The sequence below is a fragment of the Podarcis muralis genome, chromosome 17 (genome assembly GCF_964188315.1).
Source record: "Podarcis muralis chromosome 17, rPodMur119.hap1.1, whole genome shotgun sequence".
NCBI classification, from domain to species: Eukaryota; Metazoa; Chordata; class Lepidosauria; order Squamata; family Lacertidae; genus Podarcis; species Podarcis muralis.
Genome location: NC_135671.1, coordinates 7,226,090 through 7,247,176, shown reverse-complemented (window position 1 = coordinate 7,247,176; position 21,087 = coordinate 7,226,090). Strand labels below are relative to the sequence as shown.

The 21,087-nt window shown below is 48.0% G+C and overlaps 1 protein-coding gene across 1 annotated transcript in view; it reads right to left on the bottom strand.

The window, feature by feature from the left end:
- Positions 1-5,453, bottom strand: part of B4GALT1 (beta-1,4-galactosyltransferase 1) — a 61,598-nt gene extending 56,145 nt beyond the window's left edge. The window contains exon 1 of the mRNA XM_077921502.1: positions 5,155-5,453. Within this exon, the coding sequence (XP_077777628.1) occupies positions 5,155-5,392 (238 nt within the window). The 5' untranslated portion in view covers positions 5,393-5,453. The remainder of the gene's footprint in view (positions 1-5,154) is intronic.
- Positions 5,454-21,087: the final 15,634 nt, after the last annotated feature.

The window sequence follows — 21,087 nt, the reverse complement described above, 5'->3', positions numbered from 1 at the left end:
AGTGCCTCAGTTTTATCCAGACTGAGCTTCAGTTTGTTGGCTCTCATCCAATCCATTATTGAGGCAAGACACTGGTCCAGCACTTCCACTGCCTCACCTGCAGACGTGTTGCCGTGTTGCCGGGGATGTTGCTTTTGTTTCAAACATTGCAAGTTTCGGATGGGATGGATTGTTTCAGGAGGTGGCAGAGGGATGTTTCCAGATTTGTTTGGCAGGGCAAGAAGCCTCAAGTAAAATTTCAGATATTGACTGATGCCAAAGAAGGAGGTGGATTTGCCCTGCCAGACCTTAAACTTTGTTGTGAACCAGCTGCTTTTTGCTGGCTGAGAGAATGGCTGCTTCTTGAAAACACTGAAGTGTTGGATAATGGCAGATGAAGTTAATGGACTATAGGGAATTGGCGGAAAGGACTGGCAAAATCCGAGACCAGGGAGAAGAGTCGGTGGAAGAAGACTGGAAAAAGTTTAAAGATTATTTACAGAAATATTGTAAAATGAATGAATGTTAGAAGAATGTTGGAATGAAGTTATATGGCTTTAGTAGAAATGTTATAAGGAATTAAGTATAAATAGATTAATAGAATATTAAAGGAAAAAATAAGGCTAGAATGTGTTAAGATAATTATAGGATAGTAAACAGAGGAAGATGGAAAGGAATTGCTGAAACAATTAATAGAAGTGGAATACAAAAAGGGAGGTGTGAGGAGGTCGTTGAAATAAGTGAATGAAAGATAAGATATTGAAAATGTTTGAGGTGTTTTAAACTGTTTTTGTTTTTGTTCTGTTTTGTTAGTTTAATGTGTTAGTGTTGTATTGTATTGTATTGTTCTTTTTTTGTAGTGTTTAAATGGTTGGAAAAGTAATAAATATTATTTAAAACAAACAAACAAAAAAACCTCCAGATAACCCCACTCAGCAGTTTCGTATAGATCTTAAATATCACAGGGGATAAAACTGAACTCTGAGGAACCCCACTGAAGAACACTCCCCAAGCAACACCCTCTGGGTGTCACCCGCCTCTAACTCAGACAGCTGCTCCAGAGAAATGCCATGGCGAGAGCTCAAGGAGAATTAACAGAGACACATTTCCCCAGTCCCTCAGAGATCATTATACAGGTGGCAAAAGCAGCTTCTGTGCCAAAACCAGGCCTAAACCCCATTTGAAATGGGTCGAGAAAATCTAGAATCCGGCATGGGGCTCTTTGTTTCTTTTAATGTACAGTGGTACCTCAGGTTAAGAACTTAATTCATTCCAGAGGTCCATTCTTAACCTGAAACTCTTCTTAACCTGAAGTACCACTTTAGCTAATGGCGCCTCCCGCTGCGCGATTTCTATTCTCATCCTGAAGCAAAGTTCTTAACCTGAGGTACTATTTCTAGGTTAGCGGAGTCTGTAACCTGCGGAGTCTGTAACCTGAAGCGTCTGTAACCCGAGGTACCACTGTATACATTTCCTCCTCTCTCTCTTTTTAAAACAGCGTTTCTATCCTATTTGTATTGTATACATTTCCTCACACAGTATCTATCCTGTTCACATTGTAACTATGCATGGGACATTTTTTTAAAAAAAGTAACTCTAAGCAAGGTGAGGCAACAAATTCAAGCACTTGCTAAGGAAAACACAGTTTCTGGGGTCAAGGGACAAATATTCAGCATGGACGATATCTGAAAACCTTACAAAATGACTGCTTAAAGAATAGCCTGCCCCCCCAATAAATCCCCGCCCCCAATAAATCCTGGCTATGCCCATGGCTGGGACGCAGGTGGCGCTGTGGGTTAAACCACAGAGCCTAGGGCTTGCCTATCAGAAGGTTGGCGGTTCGAATCCCTGCAACGGAGTGAGCTCCCATTGCTCGGTCCCTGCTCCTGCCAACCTCGCAGTTCGAAAGCACATCAAGTGCAAGTAGATAAATAGGTACCGCTCCAGCGGAAAGGTAAATGGCGTTTCCGTGCGCTGCTCTGGTTCACCAGAAGTGGCTTAGTCATGCTGGCCACCTGACCCGGAATCTGTACGCCGGCTCCCTTGGCCAATAAAGCGAGATGAGCGCCGCAACCCCAGAGTCAGCCACGACTGGACTTAATGGTCAGGGGTCCCTTTACCCTTTACCTATGCCCATGGCCTAGCTCAGTGACCTGATAAGAAAGCGAATGTTCCACCCTCTAGCAATCAGATCATTCATTTGATGAGCAGGGAGCAGTAATAGCTCCTTTTAAGCTGATCTGTACAGTTCAGCTGAGGAGGGTGAATGCAGCACCCAAACCAAAACTGGTTTGCCACCCTTGAGCTAAAGGAGCATCCAGGACACATGCATGATGATCAGGGAAATATTCCACAGAAGTGAAAATAAATAGAAACAGCAACGTGGTTGTTAAAGATATTAGCAGGGCCATCTTACCCATAGGCGCTAGGGTTGCAGGGCACCCGGGCGCCGGGCTCTCAGGGGTGCCAGGCCGAGAGTCCAGGGCCCAAGAGTTGAGTCTGGGGAAGAGCCTGCCCCTTGGCCGGAGCGCCACAGCGGGCGGCTCTGTGTCATGAGTTTGGGGGCAACTGAGCCAGTCAGACACTGAGGCGGCTGGCTGGCTCCGCCCTCCTGCGCGCCTGGGACTGGGCAACCTGGGGGAGGTGCAGGGTGGATCTTTGCACCCCAGCGCCACATATGCTTAAGACGGCCCTGGATATTAGAACTGGAATGAATACCATTTGGACACGTACCCCCAAAAACTGCAAACCTAGCTCTGGCAATTCCAAGAAACTTCTGACTTGTTTTTCCTGAGACACCAGCATGCTCACCCACAGCATGCATAGTGATGCTAGGGTGTGGCAATGACGCTTAAGATTAAAACTGAATGCAGAAATGTGGGCAGGTGAGAGCAAGAACATTACAGAACCATAGTTCCTGTTGCTGCTGCATAGGGATCATTTATTCAAAGGAAACATATCCACTGGGCTAGCACGTCCCCTGAGTTGTTTGGCTTCTAAATGATGTCTAACAAACTATTCTGAGGAGGAGGCTACAATGGTAGAAAGAAAATATGACTAGGTCAGGGGTCTGCAACCCGCGGCTCCGGAGCCGCATGTGGCTCTTTTACACCTTTGCCGCGGCTCCGGGGCGGATACTAGTGAGGGGAGGAGGCGCATTGCGCGCCCCGACACTCCCCACTGTGGCGGGCGCTGTACTGGCTGTGACGTCGCATGGGGGCGGTGCGTGCGTTAGTCACGCACCATCCCGACGTCACCTTCCCGCCCGCTGTCAGATCGGACATTAAGGTAAGAAACAATATATCCAGTGTTATATTTGTTTTAAATGTCGCAATGGTTTTGCGGCTCCCAGTTTTTTTTCTCTTCGGAAACGGGTCCAAGTGGCTCTTTTTGTCTTAAAAGTTGCAGACCCCTGGACTAGGTTATAAAATTATTGTACACAACTTCAGGGAGGCAGTTTATGAATCTGCAAAATTAATAATGAAGAAAGCAAACTCTATGAATATGAAAGTATTGCAGGAAGTGTAGGTAGATTTGCATGCTCACTGGCCCAGCTATGGAGCAGACCGAGGCCTGCATTTCTGCTGGTTCCTGGTTCAGCAGACGAGAGGCAGGGGGGTATTATAGCAGTGCATACTAGCATATCGAAAGGTCGGCAGTTCGAATCCCCGCGGCGGGGTGCGCTCCCGTTGTTCGGTCCCAGCGCCTGCCAACCTAGCAGTTCGAAAGCACCCCCCGGTGCAAGTAGATAAATAGGGACCGCTTTCTAGCGGGAAGGTAAACGGCGTTTCCGTGTGCGGCTCTGGCTCGCCAGAGCAGCGATGTCACGCTGGCCACGTGACCCAGAAGTGTCTCCGGACAGCGCTGGCCCCCGGCCTCTTGAGTGAGATGGGCGCACAACCCTAGAGTCTGGCAAGACTGGCCTGTACGGGCAGGGGTACCTTTACCTTTTTTACCTTTACTAGCATGGCACTATGCCACACGCTGGACCACTTTTGGCACACTTGCTAAGGAGGTTTGCTCTCTTTCTAGTGGGAAAGATCCAGAACAATACAGAAATGGAGATTGCTCACAGGGTTCTGTGGCGGGTCCAGAAAGCTGTCCACGCATAAAATTAAAAAAAGTTAAACCAGCGACACCTCTTCTTCTGTAAGGGGAGAGAACATGTTTGTCTAGGGAGGAGGAAGAAGCGCCTCTTCAGCAACGTGGCACGCGTGATTCATCCACTTATATTCCTTTCGCAAACTTTGTCAGAAGTTGCACTGTGGGGCTGTGAAGTTGCACTTTAGCAAGACAGATTCAGAGCTATCAAAGAGCGACTCCGGAAAGGTGGGGGGAGCTTTGAGGGAGGAAAGGGGCGGCTGTAGCAGAAGAGGAAGTAATGAGCAACAGCCCATTTCGAAGCACGCTTACTTCAGCCCAAAGTCCCACTGAACTCAAAGGAAGTTCCCTGCGCGCAAGTGAGCCATGGCGCTAAGCAGCCACGCAGTCCGATCCTGTGCGTATTTACGCAGAGCTCCCGCTTAGCTCCGCTGGGCCCCCCCCTCTCCCAAATAAGAGCGCAGACAGACTTTAGGGGGTAAAAGATGCCCCTCCTCACCCGCTTTACAAGGGATGCAAAAGCTATGGGGCATTGTGCTCCTCGGCACACCCACCCACCGCGTTTCATGTCCTATTTAGCCCGACGAAGAACTCTGGAGAACTCAAAAGCTTGCTCGCTGTTTTTAGACGGTTGAGACCCAGCCACTGCCCAGTTTGTGTAACAAGCCATACTAGGGAAGAAACTTGCGAACCCAGCGCGCTAGCTGTTTATTATGCTGGGGAAAGTTCCGCTAGGTTTAATCCAAAGCAAAGAAAAAAAGGGATGGTATAAAAGTGAAAGGAGAGGCGCACGCGAATCCGCGCCCGGGTGGAGAAGAGGCTTCCGAAAGAAGGACGGGCCGTCGAGGAGGCAGGAACAGGAAAGGGTGGGGGGAGAAAGTGGGGGGCTGGGAGGAAGAGCCGGGGAGGCGCGTGGGGTTCAGGAGGAGAGAGGCTAAGGAGATCTGGGTGGGGGACACCCGCGACGGCAGCGTGGTGGGCAAAGGGCCGTCGGGGCTGGCGATGGAGAGGGTGGGGGGGGGAACACGAGGACGCCAGCTGGAGCGCGAGAGGCCGGCCGAGCCCGGGACTTACCCAGATGCGGAGAAGCCTCGGGGCAAGAGGCGTCCGGCTTGGAGGCATTGGGCGCCGGGGCCGCGGGGTCCTTCCGAGAGGGCGCCGGGCCGCGGGGCGCCGCCGCTTCCAGGCTCCACTGGAAGCTGAGCGTGCTGCCGGCCAAGCAGTAGAGGACGACGGCCAGGAGGTGGAGGACGCAGAAGATGACCAGCAGGCGGCAAGCCTTCTGCAGCGAGGCGCCGGGCAGCTCCTTCATGGTGCGCGCCGTCAGTGCTGCTCCGAGCGCGGCGTCCGAGGGCGCAGCATATGCTTAAGACGGCCCTGGATATTAGAACTGGAACGAATACCATTTGGACACGTACCCCCAAAACTGCAAACCTAGCTCTGGCAATTCCAAGAAGCTTCTGACTTGTTTTTCCTGAGACACCAGCATGCTCACCCACAGCATGCATAGTGATGCTAGGGTGTGGCAATGACGCTTAAGATTAAAACTGAATGCAGAAATGTGGGCAGGTGAGAGCAAGAACATTACAGAACCATAGTTCCTGTTGCTGCTGCATAGGGATCATTTATTCAAAGGAAACATATCCACTGGGCTAGCACGTCCCCTGAGTTGTTTGGCTTCTAAATGATGTCTAACAAACTATTCTGAGGAGGAGGCTACAATGGTAGAAAGAAAATATGACTAGGTCAGGGGTCTGCAACCCGCGGCTCCGGAGCCGCATGTGGCTCTTTTACACCTTTGCCGCGGCTCCGGGGCGGATACTAGCGAGGGGAGGAGGCGCATTGCGTGCCCCGACACTCCCCACTGTGGCGGGCGCTGTACTGGCTGTGACGTCGCATGGGGGCGGTGCGTGCGTTAGTCACGCACCATCCCGACGTCACCTTCCTGCCCGCTGTCAGATCGGACATTAAGGTAAGAAACAATATATCCAGTGTTATATTTGTTTTAAATGTCGCAATGGTTTTGCGGCTCCCAGTTTTTTTTCTCTTCGGAAACGGGTCCAAGTGGCTCTTTTTGTCTTAAAAGTTGCAGACCCCTGGACTAGGTTATAAAATTATTGTACACAACTTCAGGGAGGCAGTTTATGAATCTGCAAAATTAATAATGAACAAAGCAAACTGTATGGATATGAAAGTATTGCAGGAAGTGTAGGTAGATTTGCACGCTCACTGGCCCAGCTATGGAGCATACCGAGGCCTGCATTTCTGCTGGTTCCTGGTTCAGCAGACGAGAGGCAGGGGGGTATTATAGCAGTGCATACTAGCATGGCAATATGCCATACGCTGGACCACTTTTGGCACACTTGCTAAAGAGGTTTGCTCTCTTTCCAGTGGGAAAGATCCAGAACAATACAGAAATGGAGATTGCTCACAGGGTTCTGTGGCGGGTCCAGAAAGCTGTCCACGCATAAAATTAAAAAAGCTAAACCAGCGACACCTCTCCTTCTGTAAGGGGAGAGAACATGTTTGTCTAGGGAGGAAGAAGAAGCGCCTCTTCAGCAACGTGGCACGTGTGATTCATCCACTTATATTCCTTTCGCAAACTTTGTCAGAAGTTGCACCGTGGGGCTGTGAAGTTGCACTTCAGCAAGACATCTGAAGAAGGTATCTGAAGAAGTGTGCATGCACACGAAAGCTCATACCAAGAACTAACTTAGTTGGTCTTTAAGGTGCTACTGGAAGGAATTTTTTTTTGTTGTTTTGACTATGGCAGACCAACACGGCTACCTATCTGTATTCAGCAAGACAGATTCAGAGCTATCAAAGAGCGACTCCGGAAAGGTGGGGGGAGCTTTGAGGGAGGAAAGGGGAGGCTGTAGCAGAAGAGGAAGTTATGAGCAACAGCCCATTTCGAAGCACGCTTACTTCAGCCCAAAGTCCCACTGAACTCAAAGGAAGTTCTCTGCGCGCAAGTGAGCAATGGCGCTAAGCAGCCACGCAGTCCGATCCCGTGCGTATTTACGCAGAGGTCCCGCTTAGCTCCGCTGGGGCCCCCTCTCCCAAATAAGAGCGCAGACAGACTTTATGGGGTAAAAGATGCCCCTCCTCACCCGCTTTGCAAGGGATACAAAAGCTATGGGGCATTGTGCTCCTCGGCACACCCACCCACCGCGTTTCATGTCCTATTTAGCCCGACGAAGAACTCTGGAGAACTCAAAAGCTTGCTCGCTGTTTTTAGACGGTTGAGACCCAGCCACTGCCCAGTTTGTGTAACAAGCCATACTAGGGAAGAAACTTGCGAACCCAGCGCGCTAGCTGTTTATTATCCTGGGGAAAGTTCCGCTAGGTTTAATCCAAAGCAAAGAAAATAGGGATGGTATAAAAGTGAAAGGAGAGGCGCACGCGAATCCGCGCCCGGGTTGAGAAGAGGCTTCCGAAAGAAGGACGGGCCGTCGAGGAGGCAGGAACAGGAAAGGGTGGGGGGAGAAAGTGCGGGGCTGGGAGGAAGAGCCGGGGAGGCGCGTGGGGTTCAGGAGGAGAGAGGCTAAGGAGATGGGGGGGGGGGGGACACCCGCGACGGCAGCGTGGTGGGCAAAGGGCCGTCGGGGCTGGCGATGGAGAGGGTGGGTGGGGGGAACACGAGGACGCCAGCTGGAGAGCGAGAGGCCGGCCGAGCCCGGGACTTACCCAGATGCGGAGAAGCCTCGGGGCAAGAGGCGTCCGGCTTGGAGGCATTGGGCGCCGGGGCCGCGGGGTCCTTCCGAGAGGGCGCCGGGCCGCGGGGCGCCGCCGCTTCCAGGCTCCACTGGAAGCTGAGCGTGCTGCCGGCCAAGCAGTAGAGGACGACGGCCAGGAGGTGGAGGACGCAGAAGATGACCAGCAGGCGGCAAGCCTTCTGCAGCGAGGCGCCGGGCAGCTCCTTCATGGTGCGCGCCGTCAGTGCTGCTCCGAGCGCGGCGTCCGAGGGCGCAGCATCGCGGCGCGCTCGGCAGGCCGGGGAAGCGACGGCACCGCTACAAAGGCGCCCAGGCGCTCGGCAGCCGCCTGCCTGCTGTCCTGCCCGGCGCGGAGGGGAGGGGAATTGTGATGTCAGGCGGGGACTCCGCCTTTCCCCGCGGCGGAGGGGCGGTGGCTCCGGTTGGGGAGCTCCTCCTCCTCCCCCTGGCGGCGGGCAACCCCCGGCTTGGAGCCCTTGCTTTGCCAAGCTTCCCGGAGGCTGCGAGGAGACCCCTCCGCCTCGCTCACCCTGAAAGCAAACCCGCGTTGAACCTCCCTAAGCCGGCTGGCTGACTTTGGAGGATTTCCCTCCCCCCCAATTTTTTTATTAGTTTTCACAACATTATAAACAAACAAACAAACAAACAAACAAACAAACAAACACATAAGACAAACGAACACAAATCATAGCCTTATTAAAAATTACACTTATTAACATTGTTAAGTGACTTCCTCACTTCTCCTTGGTTGAATTTCATTGCATGTCCTTTTAACGGTTTTCCAACTTACACTTCTTATACAATTTAACTTAAACATTAACATCCTTAGATCTTCACATTATGAAATTAAACCTATTAATTCATCACTTAACTTAAATGAAATCCTAAGCCAATTAAGTATCTGCAAGCTGTTTTCAGTTAGTTTAACTTAACATATTTAACTAAGTAATCATTAAATTTGATCCAATCTTCCTGATACTCCTCCTCCTCCTGGTTGTGGACTCTTCCGGTTAGGTCGGCTAGCTCCAAAAAAATCCATCATCTTCATCTGCCATTTTCCTATCATTGGTAATTCTTGGGTTTTCCACTTTTTAGCTAACAAAATACGAGCAGCAGTTGTGGCATACAAAAATAATTTAACATCTTTCTTGGGCAGACTTTGGAGGATTTGGTGCAGGGAAGGCTGCGTTCACGCAACCTATTCACGTGCTCTTCGTGTACACGCATTTGCCCAGCTTATCTAGGGCGCCCCCTGGCGGCGACTTTGCATGCGCGCCAGCAGGCAGGTCCAGTGCCAAATCCTCGTGTGCATACGGGTTGCTGGCTTCTTGTTATGGGTTCGAGACAAGCATGTGCGAATGTGCACATTGCTCTGAACGAGGTGGGTAGACCAAGGCAGTTGTGTTCTCGGTTTTAGAACTGTGAACTGTAGGGTGGAGGGCATCTTTTTGAATGTTGTCCCCGGTTAAGTAATGAGCATTCAAGCTCCATGCACGCAGTAAGTCAGCACATCAGGGAGGGGACTGTGCTAAACCTTTCTTGTTGGTGCCTTAGTTTTCTACCAGGGAGGACTTTAGTTTTTTAAGGGCAAGGCCTTCAGAGAGATAGCTGGCACCCAGGTGTCAGAAGATGAGTGACAACACTTCAAATCTGCCATTGTTTCCTGCACCTCCAGTCATTACAATTTTAAGAATTTCATAGCTATCCTATGACAAACTAGTGCTTTTCAGTGGAAAGGAAGCCAGTGTGGTTTAGTGGTTAAGAGCGGTAGACTTGTACAGTGGTGCCCCGCAAGACGAATGCCTCGCAAGACGAAAAACTCGCTAGACGAAAGGGTTTTCCGTTTTTTGAGTCGTTCCGCAAGACGAATTTCCCTATGGGCTTGCTTCGCAAGACAAAACGTCTTGCAAGTTCTTGCAAGTTTGTTTCCTTTTTCTTAAAGCCGCTAAGCCGCTAAGCCGTTAATAGCCGCTAAGCCGCTAAACTGCTAAGCCGTTAATAGCCGCTAAGCCGCTAATAGCCGTGCTTCGCAAGACGAAAAAACCGCAAGATGAAGAGACTCGCGGAACGGATTAATTTCGTCTTGCGAGGCACCACTGTAATCTGGTGAACCGGGTTCGCTTCCTCGCTCCTCCACATGCAGCTGCTGGGTGACCTTGGGCTAGTCACACTTCTCTGAAGTCTCTCAGCCTCACTCACCTCACAGAGTGTTTGTTGTGGGGGAGGAAGGGAAAGGAGAATGTTAGCCGCTTTGAGACTCCTTCGGGTAGTGATAAAGCGGGGTATCAAATCCAAACTCTTCTTCTTCTTCTTCCTGTAATCTCTCAATTCCTGGAAATTGCACAATATTTCTGCATGTCATTATTGAACGGGCCTTTTTCTTTTCTAAACTTGTGTTTCTTACAGATAGGTAGCCGTGTTGGTCTGCCATAGTCAAAACAAAAAAAAATTCCTTCCAGTAGCACCTTAAAGACCAACTAAGTTAGTTCTTGGTATGAGCTTTCGTGTGCATGCATCTGAAGAAGTGTGCATGCACACGAAAGCTCATACCAAGAACTAACTTAGTTGGTCTTTAAGGTGCTACTGGAAGGAATTTTTTTGTTTTGTGTTTCTTAGTATCTTTGCATTCACTTACATGATACCTTGTTAGCTTTATTTGCTAATTTCTTGTAACAAAATCTCTCAAGTGCCTTCTTTATTATCTCAATTCAAGGTCCCATGTTGTTGCTGTTCTCCCACCTGCCTGCCTGCCCACCCTCCCATGAGTTCAGGCCAAAGGCTTATCTAGTCCAGCATTCTAGGCTCTGGCTGGTATTCAGAAGTACAGGAGAGACAAAAGCTCAGTTGGTTAGAGCGTGGTGCTGATAACAAGAAGGTTGCAGGTTCCATCCCTTTATGGGCACATTCCTTCATTGCAGAGACTTAAGTGATCTTTGAGGTCCCTTCCAACTCTTTGATTCTATGAATTCTAAGACTTTAAAGGGAAAGTTGCAATGTATCCCCACCCCTTCCTGGATCCCTCTTCATCTAGTGCATGGGTAGGCAAACTAAGGCTTCCGGCCCAGCCGCCTTCTAAATCCAGCTCACAGATGGTCCGGGAATCAGCGTGTTTTTACATGAGTAGAATGTGTCCTTTTATTTTTAATAATAATAATAATAATAATAATAATAATAATAATAATAATAAGTTATTATTTGTACCCCGCCCATCTGGCTGGGTTTCCCCAGCCACTCTGGGCGGCTTCCAACAAAGATGAAAGATACACTAAAATGTCACATATTAAAAACTTCCCTGAACAGGGCTGCCTTCAGATGTCTTCTGAATGTCAGGTAGATGTTTATCGATTTGACATCTGATGGGAGGGCGTTCCACAGGGCGGGCGCCACTACCGAGAAGGCCCTCTGCCTGGTTCTCTGTAAATTGGCCTCTCGCAGGGAGGGAACCGCCAGAAGGCCCTTGGAGCTGGACCTCAGTGTCCGGGCAGAACGATGGGGGAGGAGACGCTCCTTCAGATATACAAATAACCTCTGAGTTATTTGTGGGGCATAGGAATTCATTCATTTTTATTATTTTTTTCATAATATAGTCCAGCCCCCCACAAGGTCTGAGGGACAGTGGACTGGCCCCCTGCTGAAAAAGTTTGCTGAAGCCTCTGGTGCAAGGAGTGAAAAGCCACCTTCCAAAAAACAAAACAAAAACAACCTATCATAGGCTGTTTGGAAGTTGAGCAGGTCATTTCTTTCTTCTCTTCCTCCACTGCATTGCAGGGGGGGTGGACTAGATGACCCTCAGGTCCCTTCCAACTCTACAATTCTATGATTCGACATTCTGAGCATCCTGGAAGCTCACAGGCCCTTGTCAGTCCATTTCTTGATTTTATCTTTATTTACAACCATATATGTCTGGGTACCTTCAGAATTTTTTTATTTTTTAAAAAAATATAACCCTCTTTTGCTTCCAGTTCCAGTCACCCTTGTCCACCATTAGAGAGTTTTAGGATGACTCATGGTGCAATCCTATCCTCCGGGTGAACTGTCTCGTTGCAGCATAGGATCAGAACAGTGTCACATTTAGGGCGGTCTGGGCAGCTCCCCTGCATCGGGCACTGAGCTCAAAATTGAGAAGAGCCATAATTGAGAAGGTGCAGTTGGGGACGCCGAATTTTGGCCTTGCACAGGGTGCCATATTACGGAAGATGAACAAAGTCCACCCCGATCAGAACCAAAATCTCCCTGTGCCAGCGGATCACGGTGACACTAATGTAGCGAGGCCATTGTACCAGAGGCACAGTGCCGAAGCTCTCACGCAGTCTGTTTGACCTCCTCCTAAAATAAATTGGCAAGCAGCTGACACTGACACACACACCCACACACACACACACACACACACACACACACACACGTTCTAGGAGGAGGAAGTTATGTGTCCAGGGTAATGGGGAGCAAAGCATTTGGGTTTATTGCAGAGAGTAGCCCCTATATTTGTTGCATCATCAAGTTCATGTTTGAGCTTTTAAAGACCTCTTGTCCAGAGATTCAGAGCCAGAGATTTGTTAATTTTTAACTTGTCAAGAAGTCCTGGAGCTTCATCTCTTGTCAATACCATTTTCCTAAGTTCTTCAGACTCCTTTACTGAACATGTCAAGCCCAAGTATTTGCAGCGCTGAGTGACGCAGAGGATAAATTCAGCTGCAACTCATTTTTCTTAGAAGACGGCTATGCAGATTGTGAGTTCCGTTCCAAATACATCTGCTTTTAAAGCAGCTGAATCTGGGTTGCAGCTGAACTTTGAAAAACAAGATTATGCATGGCAAAGTGTTCCAACAAACAAAGACTGTGGTCTAAGCTCAGGTATTTTAATCAGCCACACCTTATTTTCTGGGGTAGCTTTAGAAATTAGGTGTAATTAATGCACAGGAGTTGACTGACCAGCCCACCCAGATTCTCCCAGGTTCTTCATTTCCTGCAGAGAATGTGAGATGGGTGGGGTATTGCACCTTTGAATGGCATAAAATGAAAGAAAGCTCACTTCACACCCTATTGAACTAATGGCATTTCCAGATGACCTGTTTATTGAGAGTTCACCCTAATTTGTTTGCAAAGAAGTTAGATAATGTTGCATCAAAACAACCCCCCTCCATCCTTTTTAGTCACTTTCCTTCTTGCAAAAAAAAAAAAAGTCTGGAGGTTTTTTGTGTGGGAGGCAAAGTATGTTTGTGGCACAATCTAAATTGAATCCTACTCCAGAATAGCAGCAAACTGGAAGTGCCCCAAATGAACGATTTAAACTGACATATGGTGCAGGAACACTGGAATCATAGAATCATAGAGTTGGAATAGACCACAAGGGCCATTGAGTCCAACCCCCTGCCAAGCAGGAAACACCATCAGAGCACTCCTGACATATGGTTGTCAAGCCTCTGCTTAAAGACCTCCAAAGAAGGAGACTCCACCACACTCCTTGGCACCAAATTCCACTGTCGAACAGCTCTTACTGTCAGGAAGTTCTTCCTAATGTTTAGGTGGAATCTTCTTTCTTGTAGTTTGGATCCATTGTTCCGTGTCCTCTTCTCTGGAGCAGCAGAAAACAACCTTTCTCCCTCCTCTATATGACATCCTTTTATATATTTGAACATGGCTATCATATCACCCCTTAACCTCCTCTTCTCCAGGCTAAACATGCCCAGCTCCCTTAGCCGTTCCTCATAAGGCATCGTTTCCAGGCCTTTGACCATTTTGGTTGCCCTCCTCTGGACACATTCTAGTTTGTCAGTGTCCTTCTTGAACTGTGGTGCCCAGAACTGGACACAGTACTCCAGGTGAGGTCTGACCAGAGCAGAATACAGTGGCACTATTACTTCCCTTGATCTAGATGCTATACTCCTATTGATGCAGCCCAGAATTGCATTGGCTTTTTTAGCTGCTCACTACACACAGGTGAGTTTCCTGAATAATTAAAAAAATCATTTTAAGCAGGGATTATATTGCGCAGGCCAGAGGAAGAATGAAGCATTTGGTGGCCAAGGACCACATAGGGACACGGCTTGTTGAAGCAGCCTGGACAGAAAGCTGCTTACCTCTAGTCTACTCTAGGAGTATATAAAGGGGCAGGCTTGTGGGCTCAGCCACCAGGATTTTAGTCACAGCCGTTGCTGGTTTGTCTCTGGAGACAATGGAGTATGCCTCCAGGGGTGAAGTCAAACTGTTGTGTTAGCAGCACCTCTCTGGGGCGCAAGCCTGAGCAGTGTGTATGGAGGTCCTGGGCTTCGCTGATGTGGTCCAAAGGACAGCAGAGCAATACGTTTGGCACCAGCTTGGCAGCTGGAGTTGCAAGAAGGAGATGTACAAGGTGCCTTCCAACATCTTAGGGACTCCACTCGGGATTTATGTAGGATTTACTCCTTAGCCTTTTCTTCTCCCGAAGATATCTCCAAAGGCAATGGGCGTTTAGGATTCCTTCTCCTAGGTAGGCTACCTTCCCAGGTTGACAATCCCCATCTGGCTCTCACTTCCCTCTATGGCACGTGCAGAAACTGCCTTCTTGACCATTGGACCCACTATTGGTCATGTCCGCTCAATCCATCAATGCTTGTCTTCGAATGCAGGCCAAGTCCCTAACTCATGGAGGGTTTGAGATCCATTGGCTTCCCTCACCTGGTTTAGCTGGCAGTCAAAACCATTTCCTAGGGTGTGGACTGTCATATGCTGACAGTTTCTAGGAGCCATGGATGAGAGCTGGGTGCAGGATGGGGACCAACGGTGGACAAACTACCCCATAAACAGCACAACATGTCCCGTAACACTCCATATACCCCACTTATGCATATAGATAATAAAAACAGGCAGGTATAAAAGCAAACACTAAACTACTGCTACGTAATCCAACAAGGAATACAAATCTTGTAAAGTTCCCAAGTAATGTATATGAGTCTGTATGGTCTCGTACCTTCTTATACCAATAATGATACCATAGTCATTTCCAAACCAGAAAAAAAGACATCATATTTCAGCAGCATGAAATACAATCCATGCAACCCAGCAGAACGTAAGCCAGCCTTTGCCCAGCCAGCTGGCCTGCAAATGTTCTGGGCCACAGCTCTCATCTGTCCCAGCAAGCACAGCTGGGCTGGCCACCAGGTTAGCAGATGCCTGGCAGAAGTTATCTCCCGCTTGGACTACTGCAATGCGCTCTACGTGGGGCTACCTTTGAAGGTGACTCGGAAACTACAACTAATCCAGAATGCGGCAGCTAGACTGGTGACTGGGGGCGGCCGCCGAGACCACATAACACCGGTCTTGAAAGACCTACATTGGCTCCCAGTACGTTTTCGAGCACAATTCAAAGTGCTGGTGTTGACCTTTAAAGCCCTAAACGGCCTCGGCCCAGTATACCTGAAGGAGCGTCTCCTCCCCCATCGTTCTGCCCAGACACTGAGGTCCAGCTCCGAGGGCCTTCTGGCGGTTCCCTCATTGCGAGAAGCCAAGTTACAGGGAACCAGGCAGAGGGCCTTCTCGGTAGTGGCGCCCGCCCTGTGGAACGCCCTCCCATCAGATGTCAAAGCGATAAATAACTACCTGACATTCAGAAGGCATCTTAACAACAAATGAGTACAGTAGGCAAGAGACCTTTCAGGAATGTATTATGTATGTGTGAGTGTAATTATTATTGTTGCTGCTGTTGTTACTGTTGTTGTTATTAAATTTGTATACTGCCCTTCATCTGAAGATTTCGGGGAGGTTCACAGCATAGAAATACAAAATAAGAACACAAAATATATAAGAAGAACAAGAACAAAACAAACCAAACCCATACCCCAATCCCACGAGAGGTCTCTCACAGGTGGTGTGAGAATAAGATTTTACAAATGCATACAAACACCCCTACTCTCATCTGTGAAATGTTGGGAGATGGATAAAGCATCATGGGAGCATGTTTTTTGTTTTTAAATCTTCCTGAGGCAGCTTGTGGGGGGAGAACGTGGGGCCATGTCGAAAGGGGCCCAGATGCAAAGTGATCTGCAAGGGAATTGCAAGCGAAGTGTGAACTCTGAGAGCAACAATTATCCGGAAGGAAATTTCAGCTCCCAGGCAACAGCAGTTTAGTATAAGGAAGGGATGCTATATAATAAAATGCAAATAAATTTTGAGGCCGCTTCTTCCTTTGCCCTGTGCTTCAAGTCTGAGGCAGACATATATGATGACAGTTCTTTTGTAAGAATAAAATGTAATTTGCTTTGAGGGTGGTGTTTTTTTGTTTTTACAATCAAGTGGTAATAAATGTCATGAAATAAACAAATGTGTGCTGTAAGTGATCTCTGAGTTCCAGCCCTTATGTAGCTAGAAGAGGACAATATCAGCAGGCTTGGGGTGAACTCCAGGATTTGCAGAAGTACAACAATTATTCAGAGGAAAACCCTAAGGGGAAGGCACATCACTCTCCAAACTGCCCAGGGAGATACATGCATGCCAAGGGAGCCCAGTGGACTGTGTTGATGACTGACTGTCAGGGACGGAAAAATACAGACTCCTAGACCAGGGGTCTGCAACCTTTAAGACAAAAAGAGCCACTTGGACCCGTTTCCGAGAGCTGCAAAACTCGTCATTATAAAAATAACTTTTTTGTCACTTTTTTTTATTATTTCTTTGTTTGACCCCTCAGAATTACTCCTCCTCATAGAAATAAATGTTAAATTAACAAGTTACCTTTTTTTGTGTGTGTGTTCTTCACTCCCCTTCAAAACAGTGACCAGCGTACATGCCCCCTTTCAATGCAGTGACCAGCGTACATGCCCCTTACAATGTAGTGGGTGGGTGGGCGGGAAGGTGACGTCAGGACGGTGCGTGACTAATGCACGCACCGCCCCCATGCGATGTCACAGCCAGTACAGCGCCCGCCACAGTGGGGAGTGTCGGGGAGCACAATGCGCCTCCTCCCCTCACTATTATCTGCCCCGGAGCCGCGGCTAAGGTGTAAAAGAGCCACATGCGGCTCCGGAGCTGCGGGTTGCAGACCCCTGTCCTAGACCTTGACAGCAGCACCCCACACTGCAACATTTTGTTACAGGCCCCACTACTTTCCACTAATGGCACAATTGCATGGTTAATTGCACATTACAGGTGTGGGGAACCTGTGGCTCTCCAGGTGTTGCTGAACAGCAACTCTTCCCAGCAAGCATAGCTGATGGCCGGGGGTCATGGGAGTTGTAGTTCAGCGAAATCTGGCATGCCAAAAGTCCCCCACCCAGAGCTTGGAAGCGAAATGGGACCACCAAAAAACAGCGGAGAGATTTCTGCATACTCAGGGTCTCCCTAGTTACACTAAAGCCGGCATCGGCAAACTCAGCCCTCCAGATGTTTTGTGACTACAACTCCCATTATCCCTAGCTAACAGGACCGGTGGTCAAGGATGATGGGAATTGTAGTCTCAAAACATCTGGAGGGCCGAGTTTGCCTATGCCTGCAGTAAAGTATACAAGCCTGAAAATGCTTATTAAAAACACACACACATATGAGCAGCCCAAGAAACACCTACAGACTTATCAAATGTTGATGCCCCCTGAGGCTATAAGAGAAAGGTTTCAGTCTGCACTTCTGCACTTACTTGACTGAGAGAAAATCACATTGAGCTTAGTGATTCTTGCTTCTGTAAAGCTTATGGCACCACAGCATAATGTAAAATCACTCATACAAGCTAATGTTTCCATGGCACTTGTAGAATATGTTTTCAGAATTACAAAGCCACATAAACCGCCTTCATTTATTTTGAAGGATAATGGATTGCTAGCTTCAGACCCACAGCAGAGGTCCTGTGGTTTTAAGAGTTTAATAGAAATAGGGAAGTATCTTGGGATTTATAGATTTATTTTTCAGTTGCTTCAGCACTGTGATGTACCTGATTGTATGGGAGCTTTCTCAGTTTCCTGACTCACAAACTGACTGCAGTTCATCCATGCGAGCTTTCTTGTGTAACTGATATACACAATGTACTTTAAAGCATATTCCCCCCCTCAAAACCCCTGGGAACTGTAGTTCACCCTCAATGAGTTACAATTCCCACAAACCCTTAACTAACTACAGGACCCAGAGTTATCTGAAGGAAATAATATGCTTCAAATGTGTGCTAAGGGTATAGTATGAAACCTCAGACAAGCAAACAGTCACAGAAATATTCTGCTCCACAGCTTCCAATTATAAGGACAGTTTCTTTTAGCTAATCACTGGTCCCTTTGCAGAGCTGACCTGTTTCTGGCTGGGGGGAAAAAAATACCCAAAGTAATTCATCTATCTCTCTAGAGTTTACTAGCCATAAATAACCTCTGGAGCTGAAGGAGACCTTTACAAGTGTACCTTAAGGTAAGGTAAAGGTACCCCTGCCCGTACGGGCCAGTCTTGCCAGACTCTAGGGTTGTGCGCTCATCTCACTCAAGAGGCCGGGAGCCAGTGCTGTCCGCAGACACTTCCGGGTCACGTGGCCAGCGTGACATCGCTGCTCTGGCAAGCCACGGAACACCGTTTACCTTCCCGCTAGAAAGCGGTCCCTATTTATCTACTTGCACCCGAAGGTGCTTTCAAACTGCTAGGTTGGCAGGCGCTGGGACCGAACGACAGGAGCGCACCCCGCCGCAGGGATTCGAACCGCCGACCTTTCGATCGGCAAGTCCTAGGTGCTGAGGCTTTAACCCACAGCGCCACCTGCGTCCCACAAGTGTACCTTAATTGGTTATAAAAGCAATTAGGTCCACCTGCTCCTAGTGGAACTGCGACTCAGGGATCACGGCTGTTTTCTCACTATTCCTGAAGTTGTCACCTTGTCTCCTGGGGATGCGACTTTGCTTTTAACAGCTGCATGACAGGCAGTAGGTCCCCCCAATATTTTTTTATTTTTTTAAAAAATATTTTATTAAGGATTTTCTTGTTTTACAGAAGTGTAGTGCCTCATATATATTTTTCCCCATGTAACATTTTTACAAATCCATTTCATTTGTTGAGGCATTAGGGGGAGAAGAAAATAAAAATAAAAAAGGGAGAGAAAAGAGAAAGGGGGGTGGAGAGAGGGAAGATGGATAAGGGTGGGATTGGGTGGCGGTGTTTCTATTATGTTTAATGTATGTAGAGTTTGGTGTCAGCGTGCTTGTGTTGTTCACTTGTGTTCCTTTGGTGGTGAGAGAGGTTGGGGTTGGCCTAGGGTGTGATTGTTTGCTTGTGATTGGCTGTGGTGATCTTTGTTTTCGTGTGTGAGTGAGGTGGGTGGGTGTTTTGGATCAGGTTAGCCATATTGATTTGTATGCTGTTGGTGGATTATTGTCATTGTCCTGTTGGGCTGTGTGTGTGATAAAGGGGAGCCATACCGGGGTGAAGGCATCTTCTTCTGTTTGTCCCCGTGTCAGTTTCAGTTTATTAGTTAATTTTTCTAGTAGGGCTGTTTCCCATACTATTTGATACCATTGGTCCATGCTTACTCCTGACAGGTCTCTCCAGTGTCTGGTTATGGTGTTTCTGGCTGCTGAGAGCAGGTGGGTTATGAGTTCTTTGTGGTGTAAATGGGCATTGTTGTCTTGGAAGATGTTTAGTAGGGCCAATTCTGGGGTGGTGTCTATTACTTGCTTAGTTATTTTACAAATTTCTTGTATGGCTGTTGTCCAGAATAGTTGGATTTTGGGACACTCCCACCACATGTGGAAGTATGTGCCTGTGGAGGTGCACCCTCTCCAGCATTTTGGTGAGGTTCCTGGGTGTATTAGCGCTAGTTTCCTTGGTGTTAGGTACCACCTGTAGGTGAGTTTCAGTGTGAGTTCTTTTCTTTTCGTTGATATGGATTTAAAGGGGGGTTTAGACCACATTCTGGTCCATTGAGTGGGGTTTATCTCATAGCCTATGTCATTCTCCCATTGATTTTTGATTGCGTCTAGGGGATTTGCGAGATTTTGGAGTAGTATTTTGTATATTGCGGATACCATCCCTTTACCGTTTCCCTTTGTTGTTAGGAGGAGGTTTTCGAAGGTTGTCAGGGGCCTAGTTGCTGCTGATTTTACTGTTGGGTTGTTTAAGAGGGCATGTAGTTGGTGTTGTGTTAACCAGGGCATTTGGGTGTCTTCTAGTTTGTCTTGTATTTCTTGTGTTGACAAGGGTTTGTTATTTTTATAAAAGTCTATTAGGCGATACAAGCCTTTGGTTCGCCAGGTTTTTATCTTGAGGTTTTGTGCTGCATGGTGGAATAATGGGTGGTATGCCAGGGGGATTAGTGGGGATGGGGTTGGGGATAGTTTGCCTATTTGTGTTTTCCATGCTTTGAGCATGGTCTGTGTGTACCTGTTAAGTGTTGTGGGAATTTTCTTTAGTTTGTTTGGGAGGAGTGGGTATGTTGTGGTGCAGGTGTTTTCAATTGTGTCCTTCTCTAGGTGTACCCATTGTTTTGTCTCATCTTCTAGTATATATGGGATTATATGGCGTATTTGGTTGGCGTTGTAATATGCTTCTATGTTGGGGATTCCCCATCCTCCTTCTGAGGTGGGGAGGTGCAGGTATTTGGGGCTTATTCTTGGTTTTTTATGTGAGAAGATGAAAGAGTGTAGTTTTCTCTGCCAACTGTGAAGTTGGGTTGAGGGGATCCAGATTGGGAGGGTTTGGAATAGGTAGGTTAGTTTTGGGAGTGTGATCATTTTGATCATGGCTATTTTGTCTGAGAGAGTGAGGTTCATGTTATTCCATCTCTTTAGGTCTTTGTTAATTTGTCGCCACAGGGGCTTGTAGTTGTGGAGGTATAATTTATTGAGGTTTCTGGTTATTTGTACCCCTAGGTATCTGAACTTGGTGTGGCAAAGTTTTATTTTGGTGACCTTCGTGAGTTCTTTTTGGGTGTGAGGAGGGGTGTTGAAGCACATAGCTTCTGACTTTGTGAAATTTACCTGTAGGCCCGACACCATTGCAAATGCGTTGAGTTCTCTGATTAGGGAGGTTTGGTCCCCCCAATATTTATCTCCAGGTAGCTGGAAGGTACAACAGCTGAACGTCTGCCTGTCAAGCCACTGTTTATGGAACAAAAGTCCCGATAGGAAAAAAAAAAAGCTGGCAGCACTAGCTAAAGTTGCCTTAAGGCAGCAAAAATTTTAGCTTGCCCTTATTCTGCATCACATATCGCATGGCCGGCGGTTCGAATCCCCGCGGCGGGGTGAGCTCCCGTCTTCCGGTCCCAGCTCCTGCCCACCTAGCAGTTTGAAAGCACCATTAAGTGCAAGTAGATAAATAGGGACCGCTTTATAGTGGGAAGGTAAACGGCGTTTCCGTGTGCTGC